Source organism: Cornus florida, unplaced genomic scaffold (genome assembly GCF_030987335.1).
Source record: "Cornus florida cultivar Cherokee Brave unplaced genomic scaffold, ASM3098733v1 CherokeeBrave_3.0.0_Hap2_Chr06, whole genome shotgun sequence".
NCBI classification, from domain to species: Eukaryota; Viridiplantae; Streptophyta; class Magnoliopsida; order Cornales; family Cornaceae; genus Cornus; species Cornus florida.
Genome location: NW_026775576.1, coordinates 80445861 through 80465217, shown reverse-complemented (window position 1 = coordinate 80465217; position 19357 = coordinate 80445861). Strand labels below are relative to the sequence as shown.

Genomic DNA, 19357 nt, shown 5'->3' with positions numbered 1-19357 from the left:
TCGGTTCACTGATTAGCGGGGCCGTAGTGTACGTTAGTGTCTCTGTCGCGCCCAAATCACCAACGAAAATGATAAATTTGTAACCTAGAATTCAATTCTCGCTCTGTTTTGAATCTCTCTCTGCGAATCAAAGAGCTTCGTTTGGTACTCAATTCAACCATTTCAGACAGGTATTCATGTATTGTTTTTCGCTTTCGCTTAACTTCCAGTACCGGCAACGAATTACTAGTTTCAAATTTTCAATTGGTTGTGTTCGTTTTGATGGAAAATGTTTCTGGTTTTTCTCGAGAAACATTCAATTTTATGTGCTAGAGATATGTGTTTTCAGTAAACTTGTTGAAGAGCGCCTTTAAGACGCCTTTTTGTTTTCAGTAAGCTTGTTCTAGGAGATATTTTCGTCCGAAACAAAAATTCCAAGTGACTTACGAAATATCAAATTTGATTTAGATCTTTGATTTGGTAATGTTGAACAAAAATTCGAAGTGACTTACGAAATATCAAATTTGATTTAGATCTTTGATTTGGTAATGTTGATTCTAGTTGCGTTAGCTCTCTACTTTCTCGTCTTCCGTTAACTCGATTAATGCATAAGGTTTTGACTCGACCTGTTATTTTGATTAAGTCGGTTTCATGCTCTAGTGTTCAATTCTTTGCAAAAGTCTCACGAACCGGCCCAACTCGTGTAGATATTGTCAAATTTGCACACTCTCGGTGCTCACGGTCCCCATTTCTGGTTGGGAATTGGCTCTGATACCATTTGTCACGACAGCCCTTAACCATGTAGACGCCTTTTGAGCAAAACCGTGAACACATAGAGGGGAGAGTGCAAAAAGGACAATATCTACACATGTTGGGACTGGGAGTGACAAAAAGTGTGTATACACTAGAAACTTTTTAATATCAGCTCTGTTTTATGTCAAGACCTCAGACATATGAGGTTGTCACAGTTATCATAATTTTTGTTTTTATCTTTATCCTTATGTTTATGTATATTTTTGTGGTTCAAACTTCAAAACACTATTCTGAAAAAAAATTGTATCAGCGGAGATGAGAGCAGTTACTAGGGCCCGTTTGGCATGTACTTTGTTTTAGGCGTTTTGTTTTTGGCTAAAACAAAAACGGTGTTTTTGCTGTAGGATTGTTTTGGAAAAAAATCGGAAGCACCTTTGGAACGATGTTTTGTTGTGAAATGTTTGGGCCCGTGTTTTGGGCCATGAACAGTTGTCAAAATAAGAAAAAACAAGTTTTTGGTGTTTTGGTTTTGAGCCATTGTTCACGAAGTGTTTTAGCACTGTGTAAAATAAAATAAGGCCGCACCAAACATGCTTTTGTTGCTAAAATCGACATTGTGGCAGCCCAAAAACAAAAAACAACAAAAACAAAACGCATGCCAAACAGGGCCTTAGACAATTTAAAGCTAGAAACCTCAATTAGATTATTCTGTCTTATGTGTATCTTGAATTTGTTGAATTGATTTTGGATTGGTTGAAGTTGAAGTTTCAGACCACAAATGTTCTTTGTGATATTAATTAGTGGTTATGCTTTTCTTGTCCATTCCTCCCTTTTGACTAAATTCATAATGGGGTCAATATTAGGTTTAATGGACCACATTGTTGCTGAAAATGGAAGTCACCAAGTTGAACTACTTTCTGCAATTAATGATTACCATGGAGGTGTCATAGTGGAAATGAAGGAGCCTATGGATTCCAATGTCTTCCTCGTTCTGCTTAGAGCATCATTATCACAGTGGAAGCGACAGGTTTTATTCTAATGATCTCCAGAATGAATCTATGTTTGCTGTGATACTTGACCATTTGTAATGACTCAATATGAATTGAAGTTAGATCACTTCTTAGACTTTGGTTTAATTAAAAATTATAGGTTTGAAAAAGGAAAAAAAAAAACATATCTTGCAGGGGTTGTTTCTTGCAACTTGCAATAAGGAGCATATTGATGATATGAAAGTACAGAAGTAAAAGTATCGGATCTTTCAATAAAAGCAACTCATACATGAACAAATTTATAATTGCATAGCAGTACTAGTTGTCATCATAGAAACCAAGATTTTTTCTTGTTCGAACTAGCTGCTCAGATGTCAAAGTGAAGCCAGAAATAATGCAGAGGGACAGCTGCTCTGCTAATTATTTTAATGTGATTGATCAGAACCCAAGTGGCACAGACATGAATATGATACAACACAGATGCATCAATATCAGTATTACAAATCCTAAAAAGGTAGGATATGGACATGGAGTTGACACACACTATATCCATACTTCTTCTTCTTTTTCTTTATGTAAATCTATTTTATAAGAAAATAGCATAACTTTAATTCATTTTTTAGTTTATATGGAAGTTAAAAAATATCATAAAAATATATGTTATTTTTACTACTGCTAGTGTGCACTCCTAGTATATTTTTGTCACTATAAATTGTGTTCTTGTCCAAAAGAAGTAAATGTGCATTGCATAGTTGACTTGGTGGCCATATGTACAACATCAAAGTTTCTTAGAGAAAGAAGAAACGTAAGGCTGCACCTATATCAATTTAGAAGTGAAAAATTGGACTTTGTGGTCTTATTGAAACTTGACGAGAGTCACGAGACTCGTCAGCTACTAAAAGGAAAATTAGGATTTGTCTAACATTATTTCATTAGAGGTGGCAAATGTGTCTTAATAGCATTCATATCTAGTTCAAATTGTTCAAAAATTTAATATTATCTGGATGCATGTCAATTGCAAAAGTAGATTTCTGTAACTGGAGTTGAGTCATGGGATCAAGTAGTCAGGCTATGTTACATTGCGAATTTTCTTCTAGCTCCTTTTTTCTTCTTTTTTGACTAAATGTCATGGTTTGTCTTGAAGAGTCATGTATCAAGTTTTAGTGTCCTATACAAATTCACTCCTACTTTTATCTATTTTATGCTAGAGGGGTGCATTTGTTATGTACATTAGGAAATGATTACATGATATGAGAGGAATAATAGTGTTGTGTGGCTGTCCCAAATTTGAGGCTAGTTGCCACAAACCTTTTGCGAAACCATCTGTAAAGGGATCCTTAGATTTTGGTTTGTGACCAACCTTTTTCCTCGCCTTTTTGCTTACTTATGAGTACAGATTTTTTATTTTTTATTTTTTTGCGTGTGTGTGAAGAAAATGGTGCCAAAATGAACAAGTTGGCCAATATAAGATGGAATCTCTAAATATATTTCATTAGTTATGCTTATACAGTTGTCTTTAGCTCCAATTTCACTACCTGATGCAAATTGCAAATTATATTTTTGTTTCTTCTTTTTCTGTTTTTGGTAATGGCATAGATGGAAGTGCTGACCCTTGAGTAACATGCCACGCTTTTCAACTCTGAACCACACCCCTGCCAACCCCTCCAATCGAGATCATCTTTTATGCTATGACTAAGATGGCAAGACAAAACTTAGACATATTAGAGGGAATCTCCTGAGTGAGGCATGCCATAAATTTGCAATGCTGTTTTTATCAAATAATTGGCATTAAAATAGGATACAGCTAAGTCCTAATATGATCCGATTTATTCATGATTAGATATTCTATATCCGTTTTTCAACATAGATCAGAATCGCCCTTCATGACTCTTAAATTACTATGACCTACTTCATTTCCCATTTCTGACACATGATAGATGGGTGTTACATGAATTCAATGCATTGGTGTGAATTCTATTAGTATTTACTATTTTGACAAATGCAATTTGCAGGGCAAGAGGGGTGTTTGGATTAAGTTGCCCATTGAACTTGCAAATCTAGTTGAAACAGCAGTAAAGGTAATTGCTAATTACTTGTAGTTGTATGGAATCGAGTGGTAACTTATGACTATTAGGGTCATCGTAAAACCTCATTACCCCATAAATTGTTTTGATAACCCAAGAAAATTTGGCTTACTACATTAGATATGATATGTAATGAAATATAATTTGGAAGGATAACTATTTTTATTAGTACTTTTATTCCATACTCTTTCTACTGAGATTTGATGTTATGTTATCTAAAGATCCTCACATTTTGCGGGACGCAACTCTACCACCCTAACCAAGCCATATAATCCTATAAATGGTGGAAACAATAATGTTGATCTGGGTAAACTATTAATAAACAATCTCATCACACTCATAACTTAAGAAATTAATTTTGGCTACAGAATTAAGTATATGGGAACTACTGGGAAATTATCTTGACCAGACTTCACATATGGTGAATATCTTCTATATCATATTTTATTCATTAATTTGATGGATCCTTTACTTTTCCTATTGACTTTTGTTTGATAATCTGTATGTTGGTAACAGGAGGGATTCTGGTACCACCATGCCGAGCCTCAATACCTTATGCTTGTTTACTGGATTCCTGCAACTGCTAATACTATCCCTGCAAATGCTACACATCGAGTAGCTGTTGGTGCTATTGTCATGAATGATAAAAGAGAGGTATTCCCCAGGTTTTATTATTTTTTATTAATGCTTGAGATTTTATTAATAATATCCCTGCAAATGCTAAATTTTTCGTACTCAAGGTGCACCAGTGTAGAAGGGCCTGTTCCCATCCATAATGCTTGAGATTTCCACTAACTTATGATAGTTATTTGTTATTCTGATTTTGCACCATGTAGATTAGTCTTTTCTTTATAATGGTTTGAATTTAGTGAAGCATGGTTTGGTTGAGTTCCCTTGTTCATATTTTCATCCTGAAATGTATTACTTTGGTAATTTTGGCACAAATATACAAAATTTTATCTATTTGTTTTGGATTTATTGCCCTTATTACATTGTGGTTCTGGTTCTGGGAATTTCTTGGTTGGTAGATGCTCGTAGTCCAGGAAAAAAGTGGCAGACTCCGAGGAAGAGGTGTATGGAAGATCCCTACGGGAGTTGTGGATGAGGTATGCACCTAAATAGACGAAATTATTGTGGTTGGAGACTAAATTGTTTATTTCCTTTTACCATGTATTGATTTTTTTAACCACAGGGTGAAGACATCTCTGCAGCAATAGAAAGAGAAGTAAAAGAAGAAACGGGTGTAAGTGCTTAGGAGAAGTTTTTCATATTTTCTACTTTTACATGCCTGTGTTGACCATCATCTAAAGATTGTTGGGTTTCTATTATTTCAGATTGACGCAAAATTTGTGGAAATACTAGGATTCAGGTGTGTATCTCAAAAACTTTCCCCCTCAAAACCAAGTTCTGATAATGACCATGAAATCTGGAGGTGTCCTTCAAAGTTGGCTGAAATATACCCTAATGTAATTCAATTGGTTAAAATTTAAATGTCAATCCAAAAATTAGGATGAAAAATAGACATTTAAAGAAAATCATTACTGTTGCTATGTTTTTATTAAATTTATTAGTTTGTAAAGTTTGCTGAAAGCTATTGAAAATTTGACCTAAATAGTAAAAAATTCAGAAATTCCATTTTTTATCCATAAATCTGGCAATTGAGGCAAATTGTTAATTTGGTGAAATAAGTTTTACCTGTTAAAGTGAAAACTAGATCCATGGTTCAGATGCCCTTCTGTTCACTTAGCATCTTTACTACTTTAATTTACAGGCAATCCCATAAGGCATTCTTTGAGAAGTCCGACTTATCCTTCCTGTGCATATTGCATCCATCATCCTTCGACATCCAGAAGCAAGAATTAGAGATCGAGGCAGCCCAGGTAACAATTATTGACAATGGTGTGTTAAGGGATTTACTATTGGTCTTAAGAAATCATAATGATTACATAACTTGTTTCACAGATATAGGTAGACGTCAAGATGAAGTCACATCTACGAAATGACACATGTTTCTTGCTCTCTCATGTCTAACACTTACCATTCCTTGTAGTTCGAGTTTTATTCTCTGCTTCATTACCAGCTCATCCTGAAGTATATATATAGATGCATTTCTATAGTGTAATAGACAATACTTGTTAGGTTCTTAATATATTCTGACTTTAAATAGCCAGTAAGACAACTACACAAGAGAACAACAGTTTCAAAATGCTTTACAATTGAAGCATGAGATGTTTTCCTTATCCATAAACATCCCACTAGAAGATGTCCTTGCGCAGAGTCAGATAGGTCCTAGATGGCACATAAATGTCTGCCTCTCTTGGCTGCTTAGGTTTGCTGATGAATTTTCCTTGCAATGCAACTGATAGTCATAATAAATGATATAGAATGAGCCATTTACATTGGTGTAGTACTAAATAATCTGAATTGAGTTAGCTGCTCTGCCAATTTTATGGTCTCATAACATGGGTGGCAGAGAGTGGTAGCGCTGCTTGTAGCTTTTCTGTGATTTACATACATATACTCCTAAACAGTAAAACAATATGTGCAATAATTGGTTATAGTCTTCTGAATAATTGCCACTTTTCTTCACAGTGGATGCCAGTTGAAGAATATGCAGCTCAACCTTTTGCTCAGAAACACGATCTTTTCAAGTATACTTCAAAATTATGCTTAGCGAAGGTAGATAGGATATATAATGGATTTTCTCCGGTGCCAATAACATCGTTTTTTGGTGATCGGTTAAGTTACCTCTATTTGAACAACCATGACCTGAACCAGTAAAATTCCACTATTCATCCTAGACAATTGGGGTTAATTATTTTATCAATCATTTTCTTTGTAACAATAAATCAATCGATTTGTTGGTGTCTAATTATTCCTCATCACTCTAGGTTAATAATGAATTGATAATATGATTTATAGTTATTAATGTATTGTTTGTTATTGTCACTGGCCTGACATGGAATATAAGTCGGTATTTTGCTTACAATGAGGAAATCTATTGGTAGAGAATTACTAGTCATATTGTGGTTTGTGCTAACTGAAGTTCTACTTGTTGAAAAATGGCTTCTGTTAAAAAGGGGTGGTGCTTGTAATACAATTTACTTGCATGTTGTGGGCATTCAGAAAATAAATATGACATTCCAAAGATGATGTATTTTGTAAAATATTTTAATATATTTTTTATTTATTAAAATTTATATATGTATGTGTCAGTTTGTATCTGTGCATGGATACGTGCAAAAGTCAAGCTTTTACGCTACTTGTACATAACTCTGACAGATGGTTTACCATGTGGCACTCAATCCGTAATGCACAAGGAAACAGATGAAAGTTCCAAACTACCTATATAATCTGAATGGGAAGTGTAGAATTTTCTGCAATCTCATGTGTATGTAGTATATCATAGTTCATCTTCCCTCAGATACAGCATTATCATCCTAGTTCTCTCTGTTTCTTCTTCTTCGGAACCCGGTTTTCTGCTAGCAAGGAAGAAACTATGTTTCCAACGAAATTCGTGTTCTCTGTGGCACTTTGGCTGTCAGTATTCAGCTTCTGTTATGTAGAGTCCCAGGAGGTTGCTGGAGATGTCATGCCTTCACCTACAGTTTGTCTGAACTGCACAATTTGTCAGTATCCGTGCCACCCTCTCCCTCCACCAGCACCGCCATCGTCCCCTTCTGGCTTTCCTTTGTATGAAGTACCACCACCGCCGCCACCCTCATCCCCACCGCCACCTGCACAGGCTAGTCAAGGAAATTGCCCACCGATTCCGGTTCAATGCTGCAATTACCCTCCTCATCCTCCTTACGGTTATGTGCCTCCTTACGTTGATTCTGCCGCATCTCCTATGCACCTCTCTTACCTCTCTGCTAAGGTTTTTGCTGTTATAGTTTGCTGCTTTGTCCTAGGTGTGCAGTGTCAAAATGTTTAGTTTTAATAAGGAGCCAGTGAAGTTTTCAGTATTGCTTAATTTACTGTTGTTTGTTTTGTTTAATGAGTTCTGCTTATGTGCTTTATCTGATCATCCTATTCTACTTGCTGCCACTGAGAATTTATTGATCATGTACTTCAATAATTGTGTGTGTGTGTGTGTGTGTGTGAGAGAGAGAGAGAGAGAGAGAGAGAGAGAGAGAGAGTTAGCTGTCATGATAATAGTTCATCTTTCCTTGCTCACAGAGAGACAGAGAAAGGGTTTGGCAGCTTTTTGCGTTTGTTTGGTAGAAAAAATGAATGAGGAGGAAAGGAAGGGATGGAGCAAGTTTTATTGTGTTTGGGTAGAAGGGAAAAAAGTTAAAGAGGAAAGATGGGAGAAGGATGAGGGACCATTTTACTTTCATCGAAAGTGAGAGGAAGAGAAGAGAGGGAATAGAATTTTGTTAAATAAAATTGAAATGACAAAATTAATTTGTATATTTCAGGTCTTCTATTTTCTTCTTTTATACCCAACCAAAAAAAATTGAGGGTTTTTCTTCTTTTCTTTCCATCCATTTTTCTATCCCTCCAAACAGAAAACAAGTGCAAGAACTTCAGTTTTTACATAAACGATGGTGTATTGTATTGTTTCAACATGCTTCCAAACTGGGTCGTCTTTTTCTACAAAAGAACAAAAGCAACTCACCTTTACGAAACCCTATCCTTTTGTAATATCATTTTGCTCTTTATGGTAGTGAAATCTTGAGAATTATGTTGGAGAAATTTACAAATTTTATTGAGCACACACTTAAAAATATAAAATTTTAATGCAAAATAAAATGCAAACACATCGAATGGTAAAAATGGTGACCATTGTGATCCAGGGTCTTGAAATTAGAGTGCTGAGGCGGTGAAGCCAAATATGTAGTGGTGCATTGAAGCCTGAGAAAGGGCATTCATAAATCTAACCCTACACAGTAGTAGTTGCTAACTTTCCGGCACTTAACTGATAAGATCCATTTATGGCCACATGTTTCTTCTTAGGTCCTCATCGCAACATAAAAACATACATGTTTTTGTTTTATGCGTAGGACACTATTTAGGTTTTTATTTATGCTCAACCGCCTTTTGCAGGTAATATGCCATGGTTGTTTGGTTGAGAAATCACAAGTGCCTGCTCAATATCTAGGTTTTAGTCCAATAAATTCCGCTTTATTTGTGGGGAAAAAAAAATATAAAACCTTTAATTTATTTTTTGGCAAATTGAATAAAACGCTCCTTCAACTTTCCATTTATGACAAGAAACCACTCTGCAGAAAAAATTTGACATAGAACATCTTTTAATTATTCAATTTGTTGCAAAGTGATGTTATTATGACAAAAGTGCTCTTAATATAAATTTAAGAAAATGATTTCTCTTAATATAAAATTAAAATTAAAGGACATTCGTGTTATTATAAAGTCACTTTGCAATAAATTAGATACTTAGGGGAGCGTTATGTTAATTTTTTTCCTTCAGGAGGTTTTTTGCCAAAATTTAAAAGTAAAAAGGGATTTTATGATTCTGGCAAAAGTTTTACCATGACACCAACCCTCTTGAGATGCTACTTGAGAGGTCGGCTAGAGCCAATAGTCACATTCTGGGGTGGGGCTCATTTTGTCCCATAAGGAATTTGATATTTGATATTTTATTGACGGCCTTGATTCTCACAATACATAAAAATATTTAGACTTAAATGATACATGTGGTTAGTAGGTAATTGCATATATCGGATAAATCTTACCGGTGACTTGATTTTTTGTTGCCAAAAAGAAAAATAATAATAAGACACATAAATTTTGGTATAGGTGTTTTTTTATTCTAGGGGTTTTATTTTGCACAATTTTTTTTTCAGATAAGAAATTCATACACCCATTTATCCATATAAAAACGAGATAGAAAAAATAACATTAAATTACAATTTTTGATAGTCTTTGCACTAACTATTTAGTGGCAGTTATGGCTTACTGTTGTTATTCGACCCAAATTTAGATTCTTGGACTTTAGTTTAGAAAGCTTAATTAGCTTTAACTGAAAATTCAATGTTCAAAGGCATTTTGGCCATGTGAATCACATATGAATTTGTATACTTGATAGTCTTTTTTTGGGGTGAGCAGAGTAGTCAAAGACTGAACCAAACTAAATGAGTCTTCTAAAATGGACACACTAACCAAAAATTAAATAATTTTGATCAAATGAGAACTAGATTTTAAGAAAAAACCCAAATATATCATGATAACAACAATATGTCAATTCCTGGAGTTTGAACCTTGAATTCTCAATCTTCATCTGCATACTTCACTAGATACTACTGCACTTGTCATCTTTCCAATTTCCCCACTAATGGCATTAGTCTAAGCAGAACTCTCTCTCTCTCTGTCTACATATATATACATATATATATGAATGTATATATGTTTCATATATAGATCAATACTATTCTGTATTCTCTCACCCATTTGATTCCATTCCAATTAAAAACCTTTGATGTAGGCCAATCCCAATTCCTACACCACTTGACCTAAAGTCATTACTGTTTAGTGGTTGTGCAAAAATATGAAGCAACTTTAATAATTGTCTCTTTTTGGTGCTGAGACTTGATTGTCTTTTCAAGTAATTAATGTCTAGACTTGAATACTTTCCCCAAAAAAAAAAAATTAAACTAAATAAATGCAACTTGAATACTTATCAAAGAACCATAAACAGAAATAGAGTCATGCCAACACAATGCCATGTATGAATCTTAATTGGAAATGGATCTAATTGATTGGCATTTTGGGTTGCTTTGATTCAAGAGGGACCTTCCATTAATGGAGAGTTAGAACTCTCCAACTCATCACTTGCACTTAGCAACCAAAAGTAGGTTGGTTATATTATCAAACTTTGTCCCTTAGAAAAAAAATAAATAAATGAAAATGAAGTGTAATTCATTCATTTTTCATTTAACTTCCTCAACCATGCAAATTCGTTAAAAATTCGTACATTTATAGTGTGTATAGATATGCTAGATAATGTACCCACCCAACAGCTTTTGCAGTGTCTTGAATTTTCACCTAATTTGGTCACTTCATTTCATCCATGTGGTGTTATTAGGGCCTGAGCTAGAAAATACTCTTGTACTCTGTGATGACAAGTCTCCCCAACTATTATATAATCTAACTCATTCATTCACAATTTTAGTCTAATTACTCCCTCTCTCTCTCTCTCTCTCTCTCTCTCACACACACACACACACACTGAAATGATAACAGCTTTCTCTTTCTTCTCCCTGGTCTTGCTCTTACATGTCCACTTCACATTCTCTGCATCCCTAATGCAGGATTCAGAAGCAGTCAGATGGTACATGTTACTTCTAAATGAACTACATTTGTTTATTGAATGCCTTTGAAGTTATTCTTTCTACTAACGTCACATATGCTTAATTAAATTATTTTTGGTAGCACGGAATCACGTTTTTTCAATTTCAATTTCAAAATTCTAAATGCAGCATTAGCAAATTCTAAATGGCCTTTATTTTCGACGCCTTGGAACCGGAATTGGAGAAATTTTCAATTCCAATTCCAAATTCCATGCTTCGAAACGTAACGTTAGCAAATTCTAAATGGTCTTTATTTTTGTACATGTTTGAACAGGAGCTCAATGAAGAACCAGACAATGGGAACAGGAACAGGGCCATGTAGAACTGGCAACCCTATCGATGACTGTTGGAGGTGTGACCCTGATTGGGAAACCAACAGAAAAATGCTAGCTGATTGTGGCATCGGGTTCGGGCGCAATGCCATCGGTGGCCGTGACGGTGAATTCTACGTGGTGACGGACTCGGACCACGACGACCCGGAGAACCCGGCCCCCGGGTCTCTCCGGCATGCAGTGATCCAGGATGAGCCCCTGTGGATCATCTTTGACCATGACATGGTCATCCACTTGAAAGAAGAGCTCCTAATGAACTCTTACAAGACCATAGATGGTAGAGGGCATAAAATTCAAATATCAAGCGGTCCGTGCATCACCATACAGAATGTGACTAACGTCATCATACATGGCATTTACATACATGATTGTGTGCCTGCCGGGAATGCCATTGTGAGAGACACACCAAGGCATTTTGGGCAAAGAGGCACCTCAGATGGGGATGGGATTTCGATTTTCGGGGCTCGGGATGTGTGGATTGATCATTGCACACTAGCCAGCTGCAGTGATGGACTCATAGATGCTGTGTTTGGATCAACGTCCATAACCATATCAAACTCATACATGTTTAATCACAATGAAGTCATGCTCATGGGTCATAGTGATGACTTTGTTCTTGACAAGATCATGCAGGTCACCATTGCCTTCAATTACTTTGGGGAAGGTCTAGTTCAGAGGATGCCTAGGTAAATAACTAAATTAACCATCACCATTATATATATATATAATTAAAATATTTATGCCTAAGCATATATATTTTTCTTGCAGATGCAGACATGGGTATTTTCATATTGTGAATAATGTATATACTGGGTGGAAATCTTATGCAATTGGAGGAAGTGCTTCCCCCACAATCAACAGTCAAGGAAATGTCTTCATTGCATCAGATGACAGTTCTATAAAAGAGGTGAATTTCTTTATGCAAAATTTTGTATCGTACATGGAGAGACTGTTTAACGTTTTAGTCATAATAAAACAACTTTACTATTACGTCAAACCTATTTTTGTGTCATGTCTCATGACCCAGAAGTCCTTAGTTCGACTCGTGTAAGGTTCTGGGATTAGCCTCTATGAGTTTTTTTAGGGCTTATCGAGAAAAACTGCATACATTTTAAATTTGAGAAATCAAATTGTGTTTCCTCAAGATTTACTTGTGGTTCAGGTGACGAAACGCGACACGGAACTAGGATACCCGGAGTGGAAGAACTGGAATTGGAGATCAGATGGAGATCTGTTGCTGAATGGTGCTACTTTTACACCTTCTGGAGAAGGATCCGCTGGAAGCTATGCAAAAGCCTCGAGCATGGTTGCAAGACCAGCTTCACTTCTAACAACTATAATTCCTTCTGCTGGAGTTCTCAATTGCGAGATTGGCCAACAATGCTTCTAAATTCGGCACCCAGAATTATTGTTTTATAGTATTTGTTACTTATTTTATTTTATTTTTCTTTATAAACAATTTAGATTATTGATTGCTTTTGATTTGATGTTCAGAATTTATTAAGTTCTAGTCTTGTAGCATTTTATCTTCCTCTAAAGCAAAAATTGAAGGGGAAGCGAGACTATTGTTGTTTATAGCTTTTAGTCATATTCAATTACTTTACATTTTTGTTTCAATTATGTCTGTTTTTTAAAAATGATTTAATCAAATTTAATAGTTCTGCTCTTTCTTCTAACTAAGGACACCTATTTGCGCTCTTTGTTCTAACTAAGGACACCAAGTTATTCCAATTTTGAAAGCTTGGGCATGCTTGGTTTGCAACTCTTAAAATAGTTTTCAGAAACTCAAAAAATAGAGAACTGTTTTCAAAGAACTATAAAAGACTTGTTATCTGAAAACAGACATTTTTATAACTGATTTTTCAAAAAACTGAACCAAACAGAATTTTTTTGTACAATTTTCTGTTTTCAATTTTTGGAGAACAGAAAACTGTTTCCATAGTTACAAACTAACCAAACCCTTAAGTTCTCATCATTTGTTTTTTATTTGGTAAATTTCATTTAGACCCCTCAAGTTTGTCCACACTTTAATTAGACCTCCCAAGTTTATCTATCTTCCATTCAAACGCATGTCAGACGTCATCTGACAAGGAATGAAATGACTAATCTACCTTTATTGTTGGGGGAAAGTGTTTAATTAATGTCGTGTTCATAGGAAGGAAGGAAGGAAGAGATATAAAGAAAAAATAGGAAAGAATGAACGAACTTCTTTTGTTCCTTAGTGATGATACAAAAAAAAAAAATAGAGAATAGGAAGGATAACCCATCATTCATCTTTTACAAATTTTCATCTGTTAAAAAATAGGCAGAAGAAAGGATAGAAGTCAAGTGGACTATTATACTAGTTTTAAATTAAATAGTATCCTAAATAATATAAGTTTTAAATTACCATGCTATCCTTTAGAAATTACAATATTATAAATATTATTAAATAACTTTAAATTTGAATAATTATGAGTTTATTTTCTTCTCTTTTATCAATCCCAACAAAAAAAAGAATACACAATCTCTTTTCTAGGGATGAATCCCTTTCTTCTCTCCCTTTTATTTAATTTTTTTATTTCCTAACAAACATAGCAGAAATTAGAAGGAATGGGGAGGGCAATCTGAATATTATAAATTATTTATTTTTGATGATGTCAACAACAACCCTCTTTGATTGTTACACGAGTCTCAACAACAACAATAATATAATAATAATAATACCTAGATCAATGAAACGATAGATCTTGATTCAACTCTCTTCCTCTAAAACCAGGTCTCACACACAATGTAGGTGCGGTGTGTGTATGGAGAGATTAGGCCCACATTAATGTGCAATGATGTTTATGGAGATATTAATTTCCCATGTGAAAATGCAATGTTCTCTCCTTCCACATGTAAACCATTTAAGCAAAAAAAAACACACAATGTAGGTGCGGTGTGTGTATGGAGAGATTAGGCCCACATTAATGTGCAATGATGTTTATGGAGATATTAATTTCCCATGTGAAAATGCAATGTTCTCTCCTTCCACATGTAAACCATTTAAACAAAAAAAAAACAAGCAAAAAAAAAAAAAAAACCAACAACAAATATATTATTGTGCCTGAAATTATCAGTCTTAAATGCAATAGGATGAGGAAACTAAATTCAATTAATTGAACCAAAATAATTAGAATAAGACTCTTGAATTAAAGTCTCAGTGAATTTCAACTCATTGTAGCATTCCGTTATTCTTCATCAATCATCGTCACACTTTCTTAACTTATCTTTCAACTAATATGATAATGATATTTTATTACCACCATAGTTCATAGTAAATATACTATATTAAAAATAAAAAATAATAATAAAAATAAATAAACTCAAAATCAATCTGTGATTTTTTTTCTACTCCAAAAAGTAATTTGAAGAGAGAGAGTGTGTAACAATATGAATAGAGTGACTAGATGGTCTCACCATCCCTATTTTGCATTCAGTCTATTTGAATCAGTAAATGTATTCTATAACATCACGGAATAAATTTGTGTTGACAAATAAAAATATGTTTTATTCCATAAACAAGTTAATAGCCATTTAACTACTTAAAGTAGAATTACAGCAAAAGAAGTTTGATAACAATAATAATATTATTACAAAAAATATATATATGAATAAAGTGGTGAAGATCTATATATAATACTGATACATTAGATAGCCAAAGCAGCCCAAAGAGCCAAACCACTGAAAATGATCCGAGCCTCATAGTTGCGGTTAGAACCCGATAAATCGCCGACAGGACCCTGGGCAGTCTCCGGCGATGAACTCGCTGGCAAGGGACTCGGCGGGCTGCTGCTTGATGGGAACATTTCTGGTGCCTCTGCCGGTGTTGCAGAACTCGCCGGAACGCTCGCCGCTGTTGGGGTCAGAGCGGTAGCCGGAACCTCCGCCGTTGCTGGAGTCATCGCGGGAGTTATTGCCGACGGAGATGTCGCCGGAGTGCTCACTGGGGTTTCAGCCGACGGTGGAGGAATCGCCGGAGCCGTAACCGGAGCAGGCCCACCGGACGCCGGAGTCGATGCCGGGGAAAAGGCGGTCGGCGATGGAGTTGCCGGAGATTGAACCGGCGAAGAAGTTGGGGTTGGACTTGCCGGAGAAAGAACTGGCGAAGATGACGGGCTGGTAGTCGGAGAAACTGGCATCGCCGGAGAAATTTTTGGAGTGGCGGCAATGGGTGGCGACGAAGTCGGAGACTTTGAAGGGGATGCATGAGGAGTCGCCGGAGTGGACACCGGCGAACTTGCCGGCGAGGGCACATTATTGGACTTGGGTGCTGCTGCAGGAGCATTGGTCCCCTGGGCGCTGCCGGAATCTGACACACACAACACGAGTAAAGCAATCACAAGCAGTCTACACATCTTGGGGTTTCAACAATTAAATGTGGGCTTGTGGTGGGAATATTCCGGCGGCCTGAAAAGGAATATGCCTATAGAATGGTATTTATTTATTAGCCGGTAAGTGATGTTTGGATGAATGGAAATGGAAAGAAAGAGGAATATATAGGGAGGAGTATGAAACTAAACGTTGCCTATAGAAATGTAAGAGGAAATGTGACCGTTGGGATGGGTGGGGTCACTTGTTACGGGCATAGGGAGTAAAAGTAGCCGTTATTTGGAAGTACATGAATGGCTGGTTCGGTTACATCGGCTTCGAATCAAATGAACCCACTTGTTACTTGTTTTAGTTACGGTACGCGCCAATTTTGTTCCGGAGAGAGTATGTGTGAGAAATGCGCAGGATTTCACACACGATGAGATGATACTTGACCAACAATTCCACCACTTTCTTACCTAACCAAAAAAAAACACAATTCCACCGCTTCATCTAATCATTATGTAATCCTATGTGTGTGTCTATGGAATCCTATGTATGTGACGCTATTACAAGAGTATCATGTTCATATATTCGTATTAAATATGGATGTTCCTTAAATACTTACGAAATTATCAATAGGTCTATAATAATTTTTATGCGTAATAGTAATTTTAGAATATCTATTTATAAATTTTATTTATATCTAACAAGTAACGGACACTTTTCAAATACTTTAAAACACGTATTTAACAATATTAAAATGTAACCCTTTAAAACAATAATATATTAATATAATTGTTAAGAATTAAAAAGTGTGCAATAAATTTTTTGTAACATTTTTACTCCCTATTTGAAAAAGTGTGCAATAAACACCCCTAATTTTTTAAAATTGTACAAAATTACCCCTATGTCATAAATCTGACATAAATTAGTGTTGTAATACATATTTTACCATTTTACTCTTCCGAAAATGCCCAATGGGGTATATATGCTACTAATCTCATACTATAGGGGTGTTTTGTGCACATTACCATATATATAAAATTTAAGGATAATTTTACTTGCCTCCCTTGAGGTTAGGCCTAATTACAGATAGCACCCTCAACGTTTCAAAATTTACACCAACCTCCCCCAAGGTTAGCTCTGTCGTAACATTTTACCCCTTCCGGTGATAGTCAACAATGATATCAACCATTTTTTAGTCTAAAATACCATATTTGCCCTCACTATAGTTGTAAAGACATTTCCCCCCTTACTTTTGAACTGAAAATTACTCATGTAACCTTACAATCACACTTTATTTTTTTGCACAACACTCTATATTCATATATAGCCTATATATATATATACAGGTCCCTGTTTAGATCTATATATACATCCCCTACAAATCGTCAGACCGATCTATTCATGGCCTCAATAATAGCCTTTTCGGCCGCTCCGACGACTCCATCGAGCTTGTTGATCTCCGAAAAGAGCGAAACCAAGACAAAACGATACCTTACTTGGTAGAACCTGATCTGGCTTGGCTTTTTCTTTGTCGTCGGCTTTGGCATCTTCCCCCTCACCGGAAAAGAAGCACAAAACGCTGCCGGACCCCTCCATCGTGCTCTCGTACGCCGCCTCGGCTATCTGTATTTGGCTACACGGAAGCCCCAAATGCCTAAATTGCGAGCTAAACCCTAGTTTTTGCCCATAATAAAAGCAGTCCAAAAGATTAGCGAATGGCGTTGGCTGGCCAATGGTTGCGTTTTAATCGAGATCGATCAATCACCTTGAAGCCAAAGAGAAAGACCAGAGAAGAGAGACACGAAATATATACACATATATAACGTGTATATGTGTACACATATCACGAAATTACCATAAAAATTAAAAAGAAAAATCATAAATACAATTTGCTGCCTTAAATATTACGTTTTTAGTTTAATTTTTTTTGGTACTTGCATTTTACTGATGATTTTCATATCTTCATCTCAATGGCACAGATGAAATTGAAAGAATTTATGTTTGGTTGCCAAGAAAATGCAAGAAAAAGGAAATATACACACATGTAGACATATATATATATATATAGATAAGATATAGAAGGTTTTGGAAATCGACCATCCGGTAATTATGGTTCACAAAAGGAAGAAGATAAGATGAAGAATATGAGATGAAGTGAAAATAGGATTGAATGTGGAAGGTAAATGGTAAGAGTGTCTTTTGGGAAAAAAAATGTTATAAATATTATAATAGGGGATATATTAGTATTTTCACATTGATTTCTATCGGAACTTAACGTTGGTCAGGTTGGAGGGAGGTCGTGTAATTTTTGAAACGTAAGCGGTACCGCCTGTAATTATGCCTACTCTTAAAGAAGGTAAGTGAAATTATCCCTAGAATTTATGTATTCTTATTCACAGTTCCTATATATAAAATCTAACACTTAAACAATTTGAGAATTATTGATTGAACAAATTTGTAAGGTGAATTAAAAAAATGGAAAGTGATTTGTAAGGAATCCGTGTCAACCAAAAAAAGGTAATTCATATGATTTGCAAAACGTTTTAGTTGGAAAAAAAAAAAAGGAAACAGCCCAAGCAAACGATGCCTTAAGTTTTATACCCACTTCTCTCTCTTCTACCCCACGCCCCCCAAATATGGTTTATCTTCTTTCTTCTCTGTCTTTCTCTCTCTAACTGTGCCCTCAAGAAACTAGGTTTGGTAAGCAAAGTACTCTGTTTGGTAAAAATACAATCCTATAAGAACTAAACAATTTACTCTGTTTGGTTAGCAAGAAAAGAGGTAATTCAGGTTGTTTTAAACTCTGTCACCGAGGTTGTTTTTGCCGCTGTCACAATTTCATCATTAAAGCTCACTCAGTTTGCAGAGTCTCTAAAACTCGAACACCAGTTCTTGAGAGTCCCCTTTGAGCACTACAAGAAATCAATTCACGCAACCACCACACTGTAGACAAGGAGATGTTAGTTATAATCTCCTGACGATTTTTCTTAAGACGATTACGTTCAGCACCTTAATTTACTCGTCTCCAGATTGCAAGTTCTTAAGAGGAAGGTATATGTTATAGAAGCCCCTAAGTGGCTAAGCCTATGTTTGATTGCTGAGAAAATGAATAAAAAATAGAATTTTTAATCTAACATCCATTTTCTTGAAACATGAAGTGAACATAGAGTTCTAATTAAAAGAGCAAAGTAAGAGAATTTAAGATTCTGAGATAGCTAGATGGTCACCGAAGAACCATGCAAGACTTGGAGCTTATGGTTGTATCGCTAAAGAGTTGGGTCTCACCAGAGCTTTTGCCAGATTTCATAGATGTCTAAACAATTTTCTCTGGTTTGGTTTTGGGTCACTGCTTTAAGTCATCGTTGGAACAATTGAACTGTGCAGCTTCTTCGTGGACATCATCTTTCAAGCTTGGTTGATCTCTGTTATGAAACTCTTTGTTAGTCGTTGTTGCTCAATGTTTCTTGTCGGTGATCATGGTGATTGCCGGATTGAAGACGAAATAACGATGTCTCAAGAAGTATACTCTTTTTGGTCACTTCACAAAATAATATTTTTTTATATAT

General features: G+C 35.6%; 3 protein-coding genes across 4 annotated transcripts; 2 read left to right on the top strand and 1 right to left on the bottom strand.

Moving 5' to 3' along the window:
• On the top strand, positions 1–6794 carry LOC132312274 (nudix hydrolase 10-like). 2 transcript variants are annotated; one of them, XM_059810576.1, is made up of 10 exons: positions 1–170; positions 1596–1759; positions 2164–2235; positions 3734–3799; positions 4322–4459; positions 4834–4911; positions 4998–5048; positions 5140–5174; positions 5577–5685; positions 6398–6794. In XM_059810576.1, the coding sequence occupies exons 2-10, from the start codon at positions 1601–1603 to the stop codon at positions 6584–6586; spliced, it is 897 nt and encodes a 298-aa protein (XP_059666559.1). In that variant the 5' UTR covers positions 1–170; positions 1596–1600; the 3' UTR covers positions 6587–6794. The 2 variants fall into 2 exon arrangements, with proteins under 2 accessions (XP_059666559.1, XP_059666560.1); XM_059810577.1 differs by lacking the exon at positions 2164–2235.
• Positions 6795–10943: 4149 nt separating this feature from the next.
• LOC132312273 (probable pectate lyase 22) lies at positions 10944–13126 on the top strand. Its single transcript, XM_059810575.1, has 4 exons — positions 10944–11099; positions 11393–12136; positions 12219–12357; positions 12613–13126. Exons 1-4 carry the CDS (start codon positions 11002–11004, stop codon positions 12838–12840), a joined length of 1209 nt encoding a protein of 402 aa, XP_059666558.1. The 5' UTR covers positions 10944–11001; the 3' UTR covers positions 12841–13126.
• Positions 13127–15121: 1995 nt separating this feature from the next.
• Positions 15122–17387, bottom strand: LOC132314424 (classical arabinogalactan protein 9-like). Its single transcript, XM_059813291.1, has 2 exons — positions 17288–17387; positions 15122–15783 (listed from the first exon to the last, which is right to left on the bottom strand). The coding sequence occupies exons 1-2, from the start codon at positions 17385–17387 to the stop codon at positions 15122–15124; spliced, it is 762 nt and encodes a 253-aa protein (XP_059669274.1).
• Positions 17388–19357: the final 1970 nt, after the last annotated feature.

What these genes read in the sequence shown, in the direction of transcription:
- LOC132312274 (XM_059810576.1), top strand. Translation starts at nt 1,601, where the DNA reads ATGGACCACATTGTTGCTGAAAATGGAAGTCACCAAGTTGAACTACTT. An exon ending in TCATGAATGATAAAAGAGAG is followed by an intron (nt 4,460 to 4,833) that starts GTATTCCCCAGG and finishes CTTGGTTGGTAG; the next exon opens with ATGCTCGTAGTCCAGGAAAA. An exon ending in TAGAGATCGAGGCAGCCCAG is followed by an intron (nt 5,686 to 6,397) that starts GTAACAATTATT and finishes TTTTCTTCACAG; the next exon opens with TGGATGCCAGTTGAAGAATA.
- LOC132312273 (XM_059810575.1), top strand. Translation starts at nt 11,002, where the DNA reads ATGATAACAGCTTTCTCTTTCTTCTCCCTGGTCTTGCTCTTACATGTC. An exon ending in CTAGTTCAGAGGATGCCTAG is followed by an intron (nt 12,137 to 12,218) that starts GTAAATAACTAA and finishes TTTTTCTTGCAG; the next exon opens with ATGCAGACATGGGTATTTTC. An exon ending in ATGACAGTTCTATAAAAGAG is followed by an intron (nt 12,358 to 12,612) that starts GTGAATTTCTTT and finishes CTTGTGGTTCAG; the next exon opens with GTGACGAAACGCGACACGGA.
- LOC132314424 (XM_059813291.1), bottom strand. Translation starts at nt 17,387, where the DNA reads ATGGAGGGGTCCGGCAGCGTTTTGTGCTTCTTTTCCGGTGAGGGGGAA. An exon ending in GCCAGATCAGGTTCTACCAA is followed by an intron (nt 15,784 to 17,287) that starts GTAAGGTATCGT and finishes TGTGTGTGTCAG; the next exon opens with ATTCCGGCAGCGCCCAGGGG.